Source organism: Macaca mulatta, chromosome 3 (genome assembly GCF_049350105.2).
Source record: "Macaca mulatta isolate MMU2019108-1 chromosome 3, T2T-MMU8v2.0, whole genome shotgun sequence".
Lineage (NCBI taxonomy): Eukaryota > Metazoa > Chordata > Mammalia > Primates > Cercopithecidae > Macaca > Macaca mulatta.
Window position 1 is genome coordinate 156,626,295 of NC_133408.1, and position 18,113 is coordinate 156,644,407.

At 39.1% G+C, this 18,113-nt stretch overlaps 1 protein-coding gene across 27 annotated transcripts in view; it reads left to right on the top strand.

The window, feature by feature from the left end:
• ST7 (suppression of tumorigenicity 7) overlaps positions 1–18,113 on the top strand; it is a 284,115-nt gene that overhangs the window by 136,973 nt on the left and 129,029 nt on the right. For 19 of the 27 annotated variants that reach the window (XM_015134739.3, XM_015134738.3, XM_015134740.3 and 16 more), the window contains 1 exon segment: positions 7,650–7,732. In XM_015134739.3, the coding sequence (XP_014990225.1) occupies positions 7,650–7,732 (83 nt within the window). 27 annotated transcript variants of the gene reach the window in all.

An 18,113-nucleotide genomic window follows, 5' to 3' on the forward strand; every position in this document is an offset into this window, starting at 1 on the left:
CAGTAATCATTGCTGTAGCACTGAGGGCTTGAGTTTCTGACTGGCTGTTGTAGAGGCTGCCTGCGGTCCACATGGTCACTTACTTCATTAAGCCAGTAAGGAGGATCTCTCTGTCTGCCACCAACATAGAATCTTATATATAGCTGTTTGTTAGAAGCAAGTCCCGTACTCCATGTCCCACCCACATTCCAGGAAAAGGGGTCACATAAAGTTATGAATAACCGGGGCTGCCTGTAGTTCCAGGTACTCGGGAGGCTGAGGCAGGAGAATGGTGTGAACCCGGGAGGTGGAGCTTGCAGTGAGCAGAGATCACACCACTGCACTCCACAGTGGGCGACAGAGCGAGACTCTGTCAAAAAAAAAAAAAAAAAAAAGTTATGAATACCAGCAGAACAGGGTTCGTTGGAGTCACTTTAGCGTTTGTCTGTCACAGGGTCATTCTGAGAAAAAGTTCTTTCATTTTAAAAGCTGTGCAATTTAGAAATCTGTTTGAAATTAGCAGGAGTGTAAACTAAGCCATTAGAGCTTCCATTTTTCATTCCCTTGTCCTTTGGTAAATGAGGAAGGGCAGAAGTAAAGTTGCAGCCTTACTTAATAGAAGCTGACAGGAAGGAAGAGAGAAGTTAGTAAGGTTGAAAGAACAATAAAATGAGAGAAGAGAATATTCTCTATTATCACATGGAAAAACAAAAATACAAATGATGTATTAAACTATTCCATTGTTTTCCCTACCTCACTTTGGAGGTCTGAGAAAACAGTCTGAGGTGAAGTCGCTGCTAGACTAACTTGTCTCGTAATGTACTTTCTATAGAAAAGCACATTTTCAGTAACTAACTCAGAAATGTTGCTTTGCATGAAATTGACAATTTCTTAATCCACCCTGATGCCCAGTCTTAGGGCCTGGAAGGTACTGTGGCCTTAAATATTCATCCCTTACAATGAAAACATTACTAACCAGCATGCTTAGGTTATGGTTTAGGCTTTAACATGGCCTAGGTCATAAGCCATAAGAAGACTTGAAGAAAAGGAATAAACAGGATCACAGGTGGTTCCCATATGGCCTGTGGCTCAATTGATTGTTCCCATGGTATCTGGTAAGGCAGTAATCAGAGATTTAGGAGCACATGTAAGACTTTAGGGACATTTCTTTGCCTTCTAAAATGGCTGCTTTCAAAATCACCCTCAGGTTTAGTACTACCCCAAGCAACTGGAATCCAGATAAAAGTACCCTTCTATTAAATGATTTCTTCATTGTTTTGTAGGACATACATATTTCACATAAGGACTGATCACAATGTGGATGTTTTGCTTCCTGGGCTATACACTGTAGCACAGTGCTTGGCACATAGAAGATGCTCAGTTAATGCTAATATGACAGCTACTCCTACCATTTACACATTCAGCTCAGTCTCCCCTGCGCATTCTACAGCTATAGTAATATAAGATGCCAAATCAGGCTGGGCATAGTAGCTCATGCCTGTAATCCCAGCACTTTGGGAGGCCGAGGCAGGTGGATCACGTGAGGTTAGGAGTTTGAGACTAGCGTGGTTAACATAGTGAAACCTGCATCTCTACTAAAACTTCAAAATTAACTGGGTGTGGTGGCACATGCCTGTAATCCCAACTACTTGGGAGGCTGATGCAAGGGAATCACTTGAACCCGGAAGGCGGAGGTTGTGTTGAGCCAAGATTACACCACTGTACTCCAGCCTGGGCAGCAGAGTGAGACTCCATCTCAAAAAATAAAAAAAAAAAAAAAACAAAGAAGTAAAACAGCCATCATAATACATATTATTTGATGAGGTCTGCTGTATTAGGCATTTTATCTGCAGTATTATATTTAGCTCTTGTGACAACTATGCAAGATAGGTATTACTTTTTAAATTTTATAGACAATGAAACAATCTCAAATGTGCATGAATACTTTTTGTAAAGAGATTTTCACCCACATTGATTTACCAAGAAAGTAAGTAAACCAAAGCCCCCTATTCTTTATCTTTTTAGTTGGGCTGCATTGTCCATCCCGGCACTGCATAAACTTGTTAGAGAGAAGTCCTCCAAAAATCATTTTGGTAATTTTGGAGAAGACCAAACAGCTGTCCTAATTTTTAGAAGTACTATTTGGATTCATGTTAATTTGTCTCATCATAATGGAAACTGAGACTAGACATTCACTACTAGTCAATCAGTATTCCGTGTATTTGTATACAGGCACTTTAGATAGAATTTCACATATCTAATTCCCCACCGGTGCCTCAACTGCTCTTCACTTTCCTTCCCTGGGCATTCACACTCAGGCCCCAGGGCTGCAGTACTCTGCATGGAATGGCCTATGGCTCTACCCATCACTGTTCCCTAGTCTCTGCAGCCATCAGTAACTTTACCTGGTTAACTTTCTATTCAGCCTACAGGTCTCAGATGAGATGCTTTTTCTTGGCAGAAATTTTTCTTGATCTTCCTTTCCTTTTGGTGCCCTGTCCCTTATAATTTCCTCATGTGTCCTTTCCCATTTGCTTATCCGATTACTTGCTTCTGTCACCCATTGGATTGTGAGCCTCTTGTGGTCAGGGGCAGTGCTCTGTAAGCTGCTGTGTCCCCAGAATCTGGCCCAGGGTAGGCACTCAGCGACTATAGACTGATGTTAAGAGAAAATGCACATTTCATCTCAGCCTCAGAGCAGTTCTGGGAAACAGATAGGAAACCAAAGCTCTGCAAGAGCTCTCAGGGCCATCGTGACACAGTTGTTGGTCTCATGTTTGGCGACTGGGTCTCCTATTCCTGGTCTCTTTCCTAGGCATAATGCTTTTATATAAAGTCCCTTCCGTTGTTTTTTTGTTTGTTTTCTTTTTTCAGCCTAAATAATTTAGTTTCTCTAAACTTTTCTCCCAGGGACTCTTTTTTAACCCTTTGAATTATTGCTGATTGTTATCTTATAACTTTTATTTTTTTTCCATTTTGCATGTCACATTTTCGCAAAGCATTAAAAGGAATATGGCACAAAGCACACCCATAGTTTTGGATGCTGTGGACTTCATCATGCTGCTTATTCAGTTCTATCTAGTCAGTACCTCCAAGGCATTCATGCTGCCTTACCTCATTCATTCGAAGGCTTCCCTGTGCAAGGTGGAATATACGTAAGGAGGCAAACACACAGGGTTATACGCCTGCTGTGTTTACAGAGGCCTCTTCCAGGAGTGTAATACAGGGGTTGCTCATACTCTGAAGAAAATAGTGGCAGGTTGTTACTGTCCTGAGAGCCAGAACGTGGCTGGCTCCTTACAGATGTGGCTTCATAGGGGCATGCCATGTGATTCCTGAGTGAGCCTTCTGGTATTAATTCCCTGCTCACTGGGGTGATTCTTCACTTCCCACAGTTGAACCTGCTGTATTATCCTGTTACCTATGCTTTTCTGTGATCCATAGAGGTAATTTAATTTTCAGTGCATGTACCTACCCCGCCTACTTAGTTTCTTCTCAGTGCCACACTTAATTCCTTCACATTTACTGATTAATTAAATGAGAAGACTGTTCCAGGTGAAGGTGCAGCATCTTCAGAACTCTACGTGGTGCATTCTCTGAGGCTGCCCTTCAATAAGTGATGTAATATTCTTCGAGCAGTGTGACCTGTTAGAGGTGCCCAGTCAGGTCAGATGAAAAGCCCTCTGATTTATTGAAATAGTGCATTAGTAAAGTATTATAGTTCATTTTCACAAAGCTAGATTAGTTGTTACATGTTAGTTTTTAACATTTGTTTTGCCTAGCCCCAGCAAATATGGAGGTGACCCTTATGTATCTATAGAATATCAGGAATATCTGGCTGGGCGCGGTAACTCACACTTGTAATCCCAACACTTTGGGAGGCCGAGGTGGGTGGATCACCTGAGGTCAGGAGTTTGAGACCAGCCTGGCCAACATGGTGAACCCCCGTTTCTACTAAAAATACAAAAATTAGCCAGGTTTGGTGGCTGGTGCTTGCAATCTCAGCTACTCGGGAGGCTGATGCAGGAGAATCACTTGAACCGGGGAGGTGGAGGTTGCAGTGAGCCAAGATCGTGCCACTCCACTCCAGCCTGGGCAACAGAGCGAGATTCTGCCTCAAAAAAAAAAAAAAAAAAAAAGAATATCGGGAACATCCATTTTGTGTCTCAAAGCACATACCTCACAGTTTTCTGGTCCAATTTTTAGGCACTTTATCAGGCCCTCATATGTTTTCAAAAATAATTGCTAATGACTTTGATGAAACTAGGCAAGATATTTCTTGGTTTCAGGGCAGTTTGGGGTTTGCAGCCTTCCTAATGTAATAGAAGAATTTTTAACTAGATTCTCCCCCTTCTCAGGGTGGCTTCCTGCCTTTCCATTCTAGTGCTTCACACACAAATGACAAGCTCACAGGGGACTTATCTAGAAAAGGCAGAGATAAAAATAAGTGCAACGTTAAAAAAAATCTGTCTTATAGTATCATTTAGAGCTTCCTCTCCTTTTCTAATGAAAGGCTACTGTAGTTTCCTTTTGTCCTTTTTTGCTGAAGGCTTTTCAGTAATATTCCCCTGTGTCCCCCATGGTGCTAAAAGCATGAGCTTGGGGGCAGGCTGACTGGCATTCAGGTCTTTGCCCAGCCTCCAGCCGCAAGACAAGGCGAATAATATAGATCTCATGGTGCTGAAATGAAAATTAACTTCTCTAATCTGTGGAAATGCTTTGTTATAATCCTTAAACACATAGATAAATACATAGGTTGAAATGGCAAGTACCAAGTGTTGATATTATGTCCAGAATTGCCACATGCCATGTCTGCATGATTTTAGCCAGATGCTTAATAAGGTTGTAAATGAATAGGTTATTAAATGGGCATCTCCCACTGTCTGGGTGTTTGTTTCTGCTTCTCTATTTTCTGTTTGTGTCTCCATTTATTTTAATGCCTACCATTATGTCTCTCAACTCTGCCACCTTCCTATACATGGATATACCAGAGAAATAAACTTTAATTATTAATTATTATTGGTATATAATCGTAATTAAATAAAAACAAATGAATGGAATCTTTATCTTTATCTCCTTTAAGAAAACTCAAAAATTTTTTTTCACTTATTGATTAAATCTTCAGTCGTTTGCCCCCAGTGGATCAGTGATTTTTCAGCAGAAAATCTTTCTTCTCCATTGCTTTATGCTTTTGTTGCTAGGCAGTTAACAGCAGGGCTACTAAAGCACTTCTAATTTAGGCAGATCTTTTCCTCTATTTTAGAAATGGATTTCAATGGCGTTCAGTTTGTTTGCAGAAACCTACTGAAAGGTATATATGGTACAGATATGAATGTTTATAATTACAGAATAACAAAGTGAATATTCTGCTGGCTTTTTCTTTTTTCTTTTTTTTTCTTGTGATGGAGTTTTGCTCTTGTTGCCCAGGCTGGAGTGCAATGGCACGATCTTGGCTCACTGCAACCTCCGCCTCCCGGGTTCAAGCGATTCTCCTGCCTTAGCCTACCAAGTTGCTGGGATTACAGCACCCACCATGCCTGGCTAATGTTTTGTATTTTTAGGAGAGACGGAGTTTTGCCATGTTGGCTAGGCTGGTCTCAAACTCCTGACCTCAAGTGATCCACACACCTCTGCCTCACAAAGTGTTGGGATTACAGGCATGAGCCACCACGCCCAGCCTCTGATGACTTTTAAAAAAATAACAGGGAATGTGGGGTCACTCATAGTGTGGAGGGAAATTTTGAGAATTTTAAGCACCTCTGAATCATATTGGCAGTTATAAGCTTTAGGGGTGTTTTGTGCACATTTGATATTTTTCCTTTTTAAAAATCTCCTTCCTTCCATGAACAAACTTTTGCATGGGAAATGACATATCACTTTATTTTGTTTTTTTTTTTTTGATGGCCAGGGAAAGCCTCCTCAACTCAACCGTACCTTCCTCCTCTTACCTCATAGCCCTCAGCTGATCACTACTTCTGTGCCGCCTTCTACCTTCCCGGAAGTTCCGGGTCCATTTAGTTCAAGTTGTAAATATTGACTGAACACATTGTGTTAGTCCAGTCTCTTGTGATTGCAAATGAGATACCACAGGTCAAACAGATTCATTTAAGAGTAGGTGCAGTGGGAGGCGAGCTTATTGAGAGGATGCTCAGGTAGCACGAAAGAATGCAACCAGTGTACCCCTCTACATCCATGTCTTTGTTGCTCAATCTCCTTCCCTCCCCAACCCTTGCATCTGCTTGGAAAGTCCCATGCTGTCTCCTTGGCATCTTGAGGCAGGTCCTTTCCTCTGTTTAGATTGTCCTCCTTTCCCTCCTTCCGTCCACTTTGGTCTGGTTAGCTTTTAATTATTCTTCAGGATTCAGCTGAGATGTGTCCGTCTCCTGGACTTCTTCCCTGCCATCCAGCCTGGGATGCATCCCTCTTATGTGTTTTCATAAAATCCTACGCCCAGGACCTATCTATGCACTTATGTAATAGTTGCTCATTTGCTTGTGCGTTTCAACTGCACTTGGTCTTCTAGAGGGTAGGAACTGTGTCTGATTCATTCTTTCATTTTTTACCCATTGTCTCATTCATAAACAGAGAAAAATATTTGTTGAATGAGTGAACGTGGGATCTCTGTTCATTTTGGTATATTACTTTGCTTTCTGGGCTGAACTCAGGACAGATGCCAAAGCCTTTCCCTCTAATGACATCAAAGCCCTACTTCTAAAACCAGACTGGATGTGATTCCCTTCTACAAACAGATTCAGTAAAGAAATGTGACTGTTCCCACAAAAAGCCCAGTAAGTATGTGGTGGTTTTGATAATAATAAAAGTTTTGTGTAGTATCTAGATATAAATAACAATGACTTAAAATATATGTATAAAATACTTATAAGCGAACCCTAATCGGTGAGCAACCAGGTTAACTGGATGGTGGATATGAACAGAGTGGTGGGAATTGGTCAAGAAGGTGCCTGGGCTTTCTTAATAAACTTGGTTTCACTAAAAAAAAGAAAAGAAAAGAAGGTGCCTGGCAGTGAACATTCATTTTTAGAGGTTTATTTTTCATTTGTTTTCATTGACTCCATTTATTTTGATGACCAGTTTAAAAGCCTTTAAGTAAGTTGAAAAAAACCTTTTACTCATCATACAATGGCCAAAACCACAATTACTTTTGCACCAACAATTTGTCCTCCCTTATTAGGGGTAACCATAGTATAATAATCTTTAATAACTAATATATTAAATATAGCTATTTTCAATTTATTCTAAGGTTGAAATACTGCTTGTTGATGCATCAGGGACTCTGATGTGCAGGTCCCACAAAATGTGTAAGAGCACCTTCTCTTTTTTGGCTAAGAGGTTTGTAATCAACTTTGATTAAACTCTTCCGTGGTTATGAATCCATGAAAACCATTCTCAACAATTGTTTTGGGAGTTAGAAATTACAACTACTCTATTTTCTCGTATGTAGCTTTTTTCTTTCAGGATATGTTACTTGACACCTAATATTCTGAGCCTGTGTAATGGTGAATCATTTTAATGGGATCTCACTATGGTTCTAAGAATTCTCATCATCAGAAATGAATGATTTTAGCAGAAAGAAAAATGAAAGAGCTGTTTTTACTGACATACTCATACATTCCTTGTTCTTCTCCCTTTCTCTCTCTTTTCTTTTTCAGTGAGCATGTTTTTGAACACATTAACACCGAAGTTCTACGTGGCCCTAACAGGCACTTCCTCACTAATATCAGGGCTTATTTTGGTAAGTGGTGGAGTCTTTCTCATTTAAAACCTTGCTGATTAGTAATATGTATATTAGTGTATGTACAATAAAAAAACTGGAAGAATATACACTAACAGGTTATAGTGATTATCTTGCTCATGTCTATATGTTGGGGAGTGGACTCATAGAAGCCTTTTACTACCCCATTATATTTCTGAAATATTTGAAAAAAATTTAAGCAATCGTATATTACTTTGTTGAAGGGGAAAAAAACAAATGTAAATGAAATAGAAAATAAAGGAAGACATAATTCTCTGTCAGATTTTACTATCTAAGATATTGTAAAATAAATGTAACTCAGTTCAACTAAAAATCATCAAAATGGGGCCAGGCGCAGTGGCTCACATCTGTAATCCCAGCACTTTGGGAGGCGAAGGCGGGCGGATCACTTGAGGTTAGGAGTTTGAGACCAGCCTGGCCAGCATGGTGAAACCCATCTCTACTAAAAATACACAAAAATTAGCCAGGTGTAGTGGCGCATACCTGTAATCCCAGCTACCCAGAGACTGAGGCAGGAAAATGGGTTGAATCTGGGAGGCAGAGATTGCAGTAGCCGAGATCACGCCATTGCACTCCAGCCTGGGTGACAGAGCAAGACTCTGTCTCAAAAATAAATAAATAAATAAAACCATCAAAATAGAATATTGTGCAAAATCAAGATCAATAGAAATATAGCTTTTTAAAAAAAATGTATTGACATGGATTGTGACAATTCTAAGGTTTTTCCCCCCTTCATCTTCTTTTCTTTCTAAATTTACATTTATTTATGCGTTGCTTCCTTTAAAAAAATCCCAAACGTGCCAAAAAGCAATATGATTATCATTTGTATGGCTCTGTTACCTTATCTTTGTAACAGTTGCAGATGTGCTAAATCGTAACACCTGAAGTAGTTAGTTTTAGTGGCCTCAAATGGGGACCATCTAAACTCAATGGTACTACTCTAATAGAATTAAATGACCTTTAAGGCAAGAGGTTTTAGAAAAGCTTTTTTTCTCTGTACTCATATACTTGTGGTTAAATTATTATAGAAACAAGCATAAGAAAAATTTTACAGAGTTGATGTTAAGAAAAATGGATGACAGAAGAAAAACAGAAAAGGTTTAGAGAAGGGTGCAAACATGTGGAGCAAAGAGCATCAATGGACCTAGAATAATGGTGGATTTCAGAAGCTTGAGCTTGTAAGGAGCCACAGTAAAAAGGTGGGAGAAATGTATGCAGGGACAGAAACCTGCAAACAGAGGAGAGGGATGATGGCAGTGTGGGGAGGATCTTTTTGTGTGCAGAGGACATCCAGGTTCATCTTGCTTTGCTGTGTCATATGGATTGCTAAACTTGTGGCATGAGATGTTTAAAGTTGATGTTAAACGTCCTCCCACACATCTCCATTCCAAGTTGCAGGGTCCCACTCTTTTCCAGTTAATGCCCTCACTTTAACAGTAGACACCTGACGAGCCTGAGCATGTACCTTTCATTGCACATCAGCCACTCACATGATAAGAGCTTGTGTCTGATTTTCCACAATTTCCAGCTGTTTCTCTACAGGAGCTAAGACTCTCACTAAGGGCACTCTTAGAAGATTCGAGGCTCAGTATGTGCTTCTGGAGCCAGGAGTTAGAATCCCTGAGTTCATTGTTTTCTTTCATGACCTTGTCCAGTGAACTTAGGAGCAACCAACCAACTTCATTATATTCCTTGCTTCTCCACATATGGTCAAAGGTATTATGTGTAGAGTTGCTAAACTCTTTGCCTCTCAAGAGTGGTGAATCAGGAGTATCAAATGCATTTATTTTGCGTAACTCTCTAAACAATTCATGCCAAGGACGGTCAGTGTTCTCCACAGTATTAGAAGTAGAGTCCTTAGCGTTTTTGGATCTAATTATATTGAGCAGCCAACTCCAGAAACCCCAAAACCAACTAAAGAAATCTATCCTTAAAATTCTGTTTCTCTAGAACTACTTCTGGTATGAAAAGTTTGTTTTGGATAAGAGGAAATCCAAATAGAAAGCCCAATGCTGGCTGCAAAGACCAACCCAAGTTGAGGGGAAGCATATTAAACTTCCTCTTTAAAATTGGTTGAAATAAGGTATATGTGATAATTTATACCATGTCACCTCTTAAATACTAATCAGTTCACCTGTATGTGTCTCTGAAGTTTTCCCTGTTCTTTAGAGACATGGGAAAAATAAAGACCCTGTAGAAAGTGGCTCCATAAAGCTATAAAGCTGGTCACTAATTTATTCCATGTAAGGACTGTATTTTATTCTGAGATTGTGTCCTTCTTACTTTTTAACGTTACAATGTTCTTCTGAAATGATGGTGATAGTGTATGGTAGTGCTATTTTACTATTATTACTTTGCAAAGAAGAATATAGCAGCCCTACATTGGTCTTCACATTTGTCAGGGGGTGGGGCACGAACTCTTTGCTTCAGAGAACAACCTCAAAAATTTACTTCTACTTAACCTGTTGAGGAACAACATAAATTGTCCAAATGGGAAATAGTAAAAATATTTGAGTCTGACCTAGAGCAATGAATGGAGAAGAGAAAGGCTTTAGATAATCTCTTCAATCTAGGGGATTGAGGGCAGAGGAAAATAATCTGAGAGAGGATTTGGTGGAGGGAAGCCAGCAGAAACTGTTTTGCTAGAAAACCACAGAAAAAATTGTGGTAAGTGCTGAGGGTATGGGAATGAATCTCTCACTCCAAAGGTTTCTAACTTTATTAATTAAAAAAGATTTTCATTAGGAGGCAATATACTTACTATTTAGAGCTAAGTAAGAAACTGTATTAATATATTGAGAATTACATGATATCTAGAGAGGACAAAGAGTAGACAGAAGATAATGAGAGAAAGTAATGAAAAGGGGAGATCAGTTTCAGTGAGACAGGTTATAGAAGAGAAAACTCTGAAAAAGGAAGAAGTCAAGTGAGCCCTGTTTGCAGACAACATGATTTTATATTTAGAAAAACCTAAAGCCTCCACCAAAAATGGTTAGAATTGATAAATGAATTCAATAACATTGCAGGATACAAAATCAGCATACAAAAATCAGTAACATATATGCTAACAGTGAACAATCTGAAAAAGAAATCAAGAAAGCAATCCCATTTACAATAGCTACAAAGAGCGTAAAATACCTAGGAATTAATTTAATAAAAAAAAGTGAAGGATGTATACAAGGAAAACTATTAAACCCTGATGGAAAAAAATTGAAGAGGACACACAAAAAATGGAAAGATATTTTTTGCTCATGGACTGGAAGAATTAATATCATCAAAATGACAATACTCTGCAAATAAATTTGCACATTTAATGCAATCCCTATCAAAATACCAATCACATTCTTTACAGAAATAGAAAAAAAAAATCTAAAATTTTTATGGAACCACAGAAGACCCTGAATAACCAGAGCAATCCTGAGCAAAAAGAACACAACTGGAGGCATCACACTACCTGACTTCAAAATATTTTACAAAGTTATAGTAACCAAATCAGCATGGTACTGGCGTAAAAACAGACATGTAGCAATGGAACAGAATAGAGAGCCCAGACGTAAATCCACACATTTACAGTCGACTCATTTTGGACAAAGGCACTGAGAACATATGTTGGAGAATGGACAGTCTCTTCAGTAAATGTGCTGGAAAAACTGAATAACCATATGTTTAAGAACGAAGCTGGAACTCTGTCTCTCACCATATGCAAAATCAAATAAAAATGAATTAAATACTTAAATCTAAGACCTGAAACCATGACACTTGTGAAAGAAAACATTGGAGAAATGCTCCAGGACGTTAGTCTGGGTAAAGATTTTTTGGGAAAGACCTCAAAGCACAGGCAGCCAGAGCAGAAATAGACAAATGGGATTATATCAAGCTAAAAAGCTCCTGCACAGCAAAGGAAACAATGAACTGAAGAGACAACTCATAGAATGGGAGAAAATATTTGCAAGCTATTCATCTGACAAGAGATTAATAACCAGAATATATAAGGAGCTCAAATAACTCAATAGCAAATCCCCAAATAATCTAATTATAAAATGGGCAAAGATCTGAATAAACATTTCTCAAAAGAAGACATGCAAATGGGCAACAGGTATATGAAAAAATGCTCAGTATCGCTAATCCTCAGAGAAATGCAGACCAAAACCACAATGACCTATCATCTCAATACAGTTAGAATGGCTTCAAGTGATTCTCTTGCCTCAGCCTCCAGAGTAGCTGGGACTACAGGCATGTGCCACCATGCCCAGGAAGACAGAGTATGGTAGGTGCAGTGGCTCACACTTGCAATCACAGCACTTTGGGAGGCAGAGGCAGGAGGATCACTTGAGGCCAGGAGTTCAAGACCAGCCTGGCTAACATGGTGAAACCCTGTCTCTACTAAAAATACAAAATTAGCCGGGTGTGGTGGCACACGCCTGTAGTCCCAGCTGCTCAGGAGACTGAGGCAGCAGAATCACTTAAACCCAGGGGGCAGAGGTTGCAGTGAGCTGAGATGGTTCTACTGCACTCTAGCCTGGGCAACAGAGTGAGACTCCGTCTCAAAAAACAAAACAAAACAAAAACTGGATATAACAGAAGCTGGTGAGGATGTGGAGAAAGCGGTACTCTTGTACACTGTTGGTGGGATTGTAAATCAGTACAGCCACTATGGAAAACAGATGGATGTTTCTCAAAAAGCTAGAAGTTGAAATGGCATATGATCCAGCAATTCCACTACTTGGATATATATCCAAAAGAAAGGAAATCAGTATATTAAAGAGATACCTGCAGTCCCATGTTTATTGCAGCACTATTCTTAATAGCCAAAATTTAGAATCAATGTAAGTACCCATCAATTGATGAATGGGAAAAGAATATGTGGTATATATTGTAGAGATGAACAGAAAACTTCCCCTTCACCCTTGAAAGGTTGACAGAAAAATCAACTGACAAATGACAGATTAATAAGAGAAAAGGCGTAAGAAATTTATTATTAACGTGCACAGGAGAACTACAGAGTGATTGCCCAATATCTCAATGGGGTTAAGAAGCTTATATATGATCTTGAGGTTACAGAAAGATTAGGGTCTTGGATCCTGGCAAAACAAGTTATGGTGGAGAAACAAGTTGTGGGAGGGGGAAAAGAGGAATTTTGTTGAGGGAAATACATGATTACTAGGGAGAATGATTGGATCAGGGAACAGAGATTAATTTGTAAATGATTCTCTTTGGAATTTGAGTATTCCACAATAGAATGTTTTTCAGTGATAAAAAAGAATGGAATTCTGTTATTTGCAGCAACATGGATGGAACTGGAGGTACTTATGTTAAGTGAAATAAGCCAAGCACAGAAAGACATATATTGCATATTTTTACTCATATATAGGAATTTTAAAAGTAGATCTCAATGATACAGAGTAGATTGGTGGTTACCAGAGGCTGGGAAGGTCATGCAGGCTGCAGTGTACTGCACACTGCACATTTGATTGTAACCTTGACCTCCTGGGCTCAGGCAGTCCTTTGTCTCAGCCCCCCAAGTAGCTGGGACCACAGGTGCGTGCCATCATGTCTGGCTAATTTTTTATATTATTTGTAGAGATGGGATCTCCCTATATTGCCTAGGCTGGTATTGAACTCCTGGGCTCAAGCAATACTCTTCCCTCGGCCTCACAAAGTTCTGGGATTACAGGTGTGAGCCACCATGCCTGATTGAGATTGATTAATAGGTACAAATATACCAGTTAAATAGAATAAATAAGACCTAATGTTTGACAGATTGCTAGGGTGACTATAGTTAACAATCTGTTGTATACTTCAAAATAGTCAGAAGAGAATAATTTGAATGTTACCAGCACAAAGAAAAGAAAGATAAATTTAAGGTAGTAGATATTCCAGCGACCCTGATTTGATCTTTACATATTACATGAAGGTGTCAAATTATCACGTATACCCTGAAAATATGTACAGCTATTATATATCAATTTTAAAAAGCAGGGATTGTTGATGTGATGGGACTTGGGTCATTCATCCCTAAGCCATTCATTTTTCAGAAGAGAAAATCGAGACTAACAGAAGAAAGAAAAGGAAATGTTTTATCTAAGCTCATGTGGTTAGTCTATAGCAAAGCCAGGCCTAGAACCTAAGTCTTCATGTTCCTACCTTAATATTCTTTTTTTTTCTTTCAAAGCTTGTTTATTTTTATTTTTAAATTTTTATTTCAATAGGTTTTTGGGAAACAGGTGGTATTTGGTGAATAAGTTCTTTAGTGGTGATTTCTGAGATTTTGGTGCATCCATCCCCTGAGCAGTGTACACGGTACCCAATGTGTACACTGTGTCTTTTATCCCTCACTCCCTTCCCACTCTTTCCTCCTCTGAGTCTCCAAAGTTCATTGTATCATTCTTATGCCTTTGCGTCCTCATAGCTTAGCTCCCACTTACGAGTGAGAACATACTTTTGGTTTTCCATTCCTGAGTTACTTCACTTAGAATAATGATCTCTAATTCCATCCAGATTGCTACAAATACCATTATTTCATTCCTTTTTATGGTGGAGTAGTATTCCATTTTTAAACTTTTTTATTATAATCATTCTTACAGGAAGTAAAGTGATACTGCATTGTGGTTTTGATTTGCATTTCCCTGATCGTTAGTGATATTGAGCATTTTTTTCATGGTTTTTTTTTGGCCATTTGTATATCTTCTTTTGAGGATTATCTATTCTTGTCTTTAGCCCACTTTTTTTTTTTTTTTTTTTTGAGACGGAGTTTTCTCTCTTGTTGCCCAGGCTGGAGTGCAATGGCGCAATCTCGGCTCACTGCAACCTCTGCCTCCCGGGTTAAAGCAATTCTGCCTCTGCCTCCCAATTAGCTGGGATTACAGGCATAAGCCACCATGCCTGGCTAATTTTTTGTGTTTATTAGAGACAGGGTTTCCCCATGTTGGCCAGGCTGGTCTGGCCTCAGGTGACCAACCCGCCTCGGCCTCCCAAGGTGCTGGGATTGTAGATGTGAGCCACTGCACCTAGCCTTTAGCCTACTTTTTGAAGGGATTTTTTTTTTCTTGCTGATTTATTTGAATTCCTTGTAGATTCTGGATATTAGTCCTTTGTCAGATGTGTATATTATGAAGATTTTCTGCTACTCTGTGGATTGTCTGTTAATTCTGCTGATTTTTTTTTGCTGTGCAGAAGCTTTTTACTTTAATTAAGTCCCATCTATTTATCTTTGTTTTTGTTGCACTTGCTTTTGGCTTCTTGGTCATCAAGTCTTTGCCTAAGCCGATGTCTACAAGGGTTTTTCCAATGTTATCTTCTAGAACTTTTATGGTATCAGGTCTTAGATTTAAGTCTTTGATCCATCTTGAGTTGATTTTTGTATAAGGTGAGAGATGAGGATCTAGTTTCATTCTTATGTATACATGTGACTTGCCAATTATCCCAGCACTATTTGTTGAATAGGGTGTCTTTTCCACACTTTATATTTTTGTTGTGCTTTGTCCAAGATCAGTCGACTATAATTATTTGGCTTTATTTCTGGACTCTTTATTCTGTTTCACAGGTCTGTATGCCTGTTTTTATACTAGTACCATGCTGTTTTGGTGACTGTCGCCTTACAGTATAGTTTGAAGACAGGTAATGTGATATCTCCAGATTTTTTCTTTTTGCTTAGTTTTGCTTTGGCTATGCAGGCTCTTTTTAGGTTCCATATGAATTTTTTGGTTGTTTTTTTCCAGTTCTGTGAATAATGATGGTGATATTTTAATGGGAATTGCATTGAATTTGTAGATTGCTTTCGGCAGTATGGTCATTTTCTCAATGTTGATTCTACCCATCCGTGAGCATGGGATGTGTTTCCATTTGTTTGTGTCGTCTGTGATTTCTTTCAGCAGTGTTTTGTAGTTTTCCTTGTAGAGGTTTTTCACCTCCTTGGTTAAGTGTATTCCTAAGGTTTTTTTTTATAGCTACTGTAAAAATGGTTGATTTCTTCATTTGATTCTCAGCTTGGTTGCTGTTGGTGTATAGCAGGGCTACTGATTTGTGTACATTAATTTTGTATCCTAAAACTTTGCTGAATTCATTTACCAGTCCTGGGAGCTTTTTGGATAAGTCTTTAGGGTTTTCCAGGTATATGATAATGTCATCAGCAAACAGTGACAGTTTGACTTCCTCTTTACCGATTTGAATGCCCTTTATTTTTTTCTCTTGTCTGATTGCTGTGGCTAGAATTTCCAGTACTATGTTGAATAGAAGTGGTGAAAGTGGGCATCCTTGTCTTTTTCCTGTTCTCAGGGGAAATGCTTTCAACTTTTCCTCATTCAGTATAATGTTGGCTGTGGGTTTGTCAGAGATGGCTTTTATTGCCTTAAGGTATGTCCCTTCTATGCCGATTCTTTTGAAGAGATAAATAAGATTGATAGACCATTAGTGAGATTAAGCAAGAAAAGAAGAGAGAAGATCCATATAAGCTCAATTAGAAACGAAGTAGGAGATATTACAACCGATACCACAGAAATACAAAAGATAATTCAAGGCTACTTTGAACACTTTTACACGCATAAACTAGAAAACCTAGAGGAGATGGATGAATTCCTGGAAATATACAACCATCCTAAATTAAACCAGGAAGAAATAGAAAGTCTGAATAGACCAATAACAAGCAGCGAGATTGAAATGGTAATTAACCAACAACAAAAAAAGTCCAGGACCAGACAGACTCACAGCTGAATTCTATCAGACATTCAAAGAAGAATTGGTACCAATCCTGTTGACCCTATTCCAAAAGATAAAGAGGGAATCTTCCCTAAATTATTCTGTGAAGCCAGTATCACGCTAATACCCAAACCAGGAAACAATATAACAAAAAAATAAAACTACAGATCAATATCTCTGATGAACATAGATACAAAAATCCTCAGTAAAATATTAGCTAACTGAATCCAACAGCATGTCCAAAAAGATAATTCACCATGATCAAGTGGGTTTCATACCAGGGGTGCAGGGATGGTTTAACATACGCAAGTAAATAAATGTGATACACCACATGAACAGAATTAAAAACAAAAATCACGTGATCATCTCAGTAGATACAGAAAAAGCATCTGACAAAATCCGGCATCCCTTTATGATTAAAAACCTACCTTAATATTCCTAAATAGAGTGAAGCAACTTCAGACTGGGAAAATGCTTGGTAAATTCTTACTAAATATGTGCCCACAACATGGCAATCTTTTAGCATATATGTTTTGTGGGGGGAGAAGGGGAAGGCATTACAAGTCTCCCTCGGATAACTATCATTTACATTTACAATAATATTTTAACATTTTCATTCAAAACATCTTGGAAATACTTTTTAAGTGAACAAATAGGAAAAAAGAACTTTTCTGGATACCATTTCATACTGAAACCAGTAATTCACTCTGATGCTGAAAGGTAGGCTTTTGTTTGTACATTCCTCCTCTCAGGGGAAGGTCACTGGAAACTGTTACCTACTTAGATGATGTCAGGCACTGATCTAAAGCACTTTGCATGCTAACTCATTTACTCTTCCCCACAGTACAACAAGGTCATTGCTTGATTGTTTCCTTTTTACTTACGCATAGCCTCAGTAGGTAGAATAGGCCAGTTAGTAACCTGCCTTAGGTCACACAGCTAGCAATGGAGGAGCAGGCTTGGAACCCAGGCCATCTTGTGCAGACAGCCTGCACTCTGTCACTCATTTCACTGCCTCCGTGGTCAGCCGTTTTTCTAGCCTGCTGTACGAATGGTAGGTCTGGACTTTATTCTAGCAGTAGCTTGGTGTAGATTCACAGGCTATAAATTAATTACCTCAGTGTGGGTTGTTTCCTTTCACTCTGGTAAGCTAGGCCTAATCTTTGTTTCCTTTTTTAACTCAAAGATGGTGAAGCCCCAACAGCAATAAAGGGATTTCCCTAGAGCATGGCCACCTTTGCAGATCTGGGCCGGTGCGGTTTTCTGTGCCCCTGCTGAGCCGGATGATCATTGCTGGGCTATCTTATGGTACATTTGCCTTGCAGCATTCTCAGGAAGCAGAGGATACTTCCGACTAATAGGAAACTTTGAGCAAAGGAAAACCTCTCCTGTAGGAAAATTTTGAAAGGTCTCTCTCAAAATGCTGGTCTGTAGTGAGAGCTAAGTAACTACAGTGTGTACAGCTTTAGGCTCCTGCTTTAGAGCTTGTTGACATGCCTAGCATTTAGGGACTCAGCTTTGCCAGACCTCGAAATGAACCCAGGGTAAGGTTTCTATTCAGCCACTATCCTTTTCTGCTGAGTGCATTTCAGGGAGAGGTGGCATTGAGGTAAAGGATAAGGTGCCCTGCAAAATAGCTGTGTGCATGGAAGTGCTTAGCAGTTTG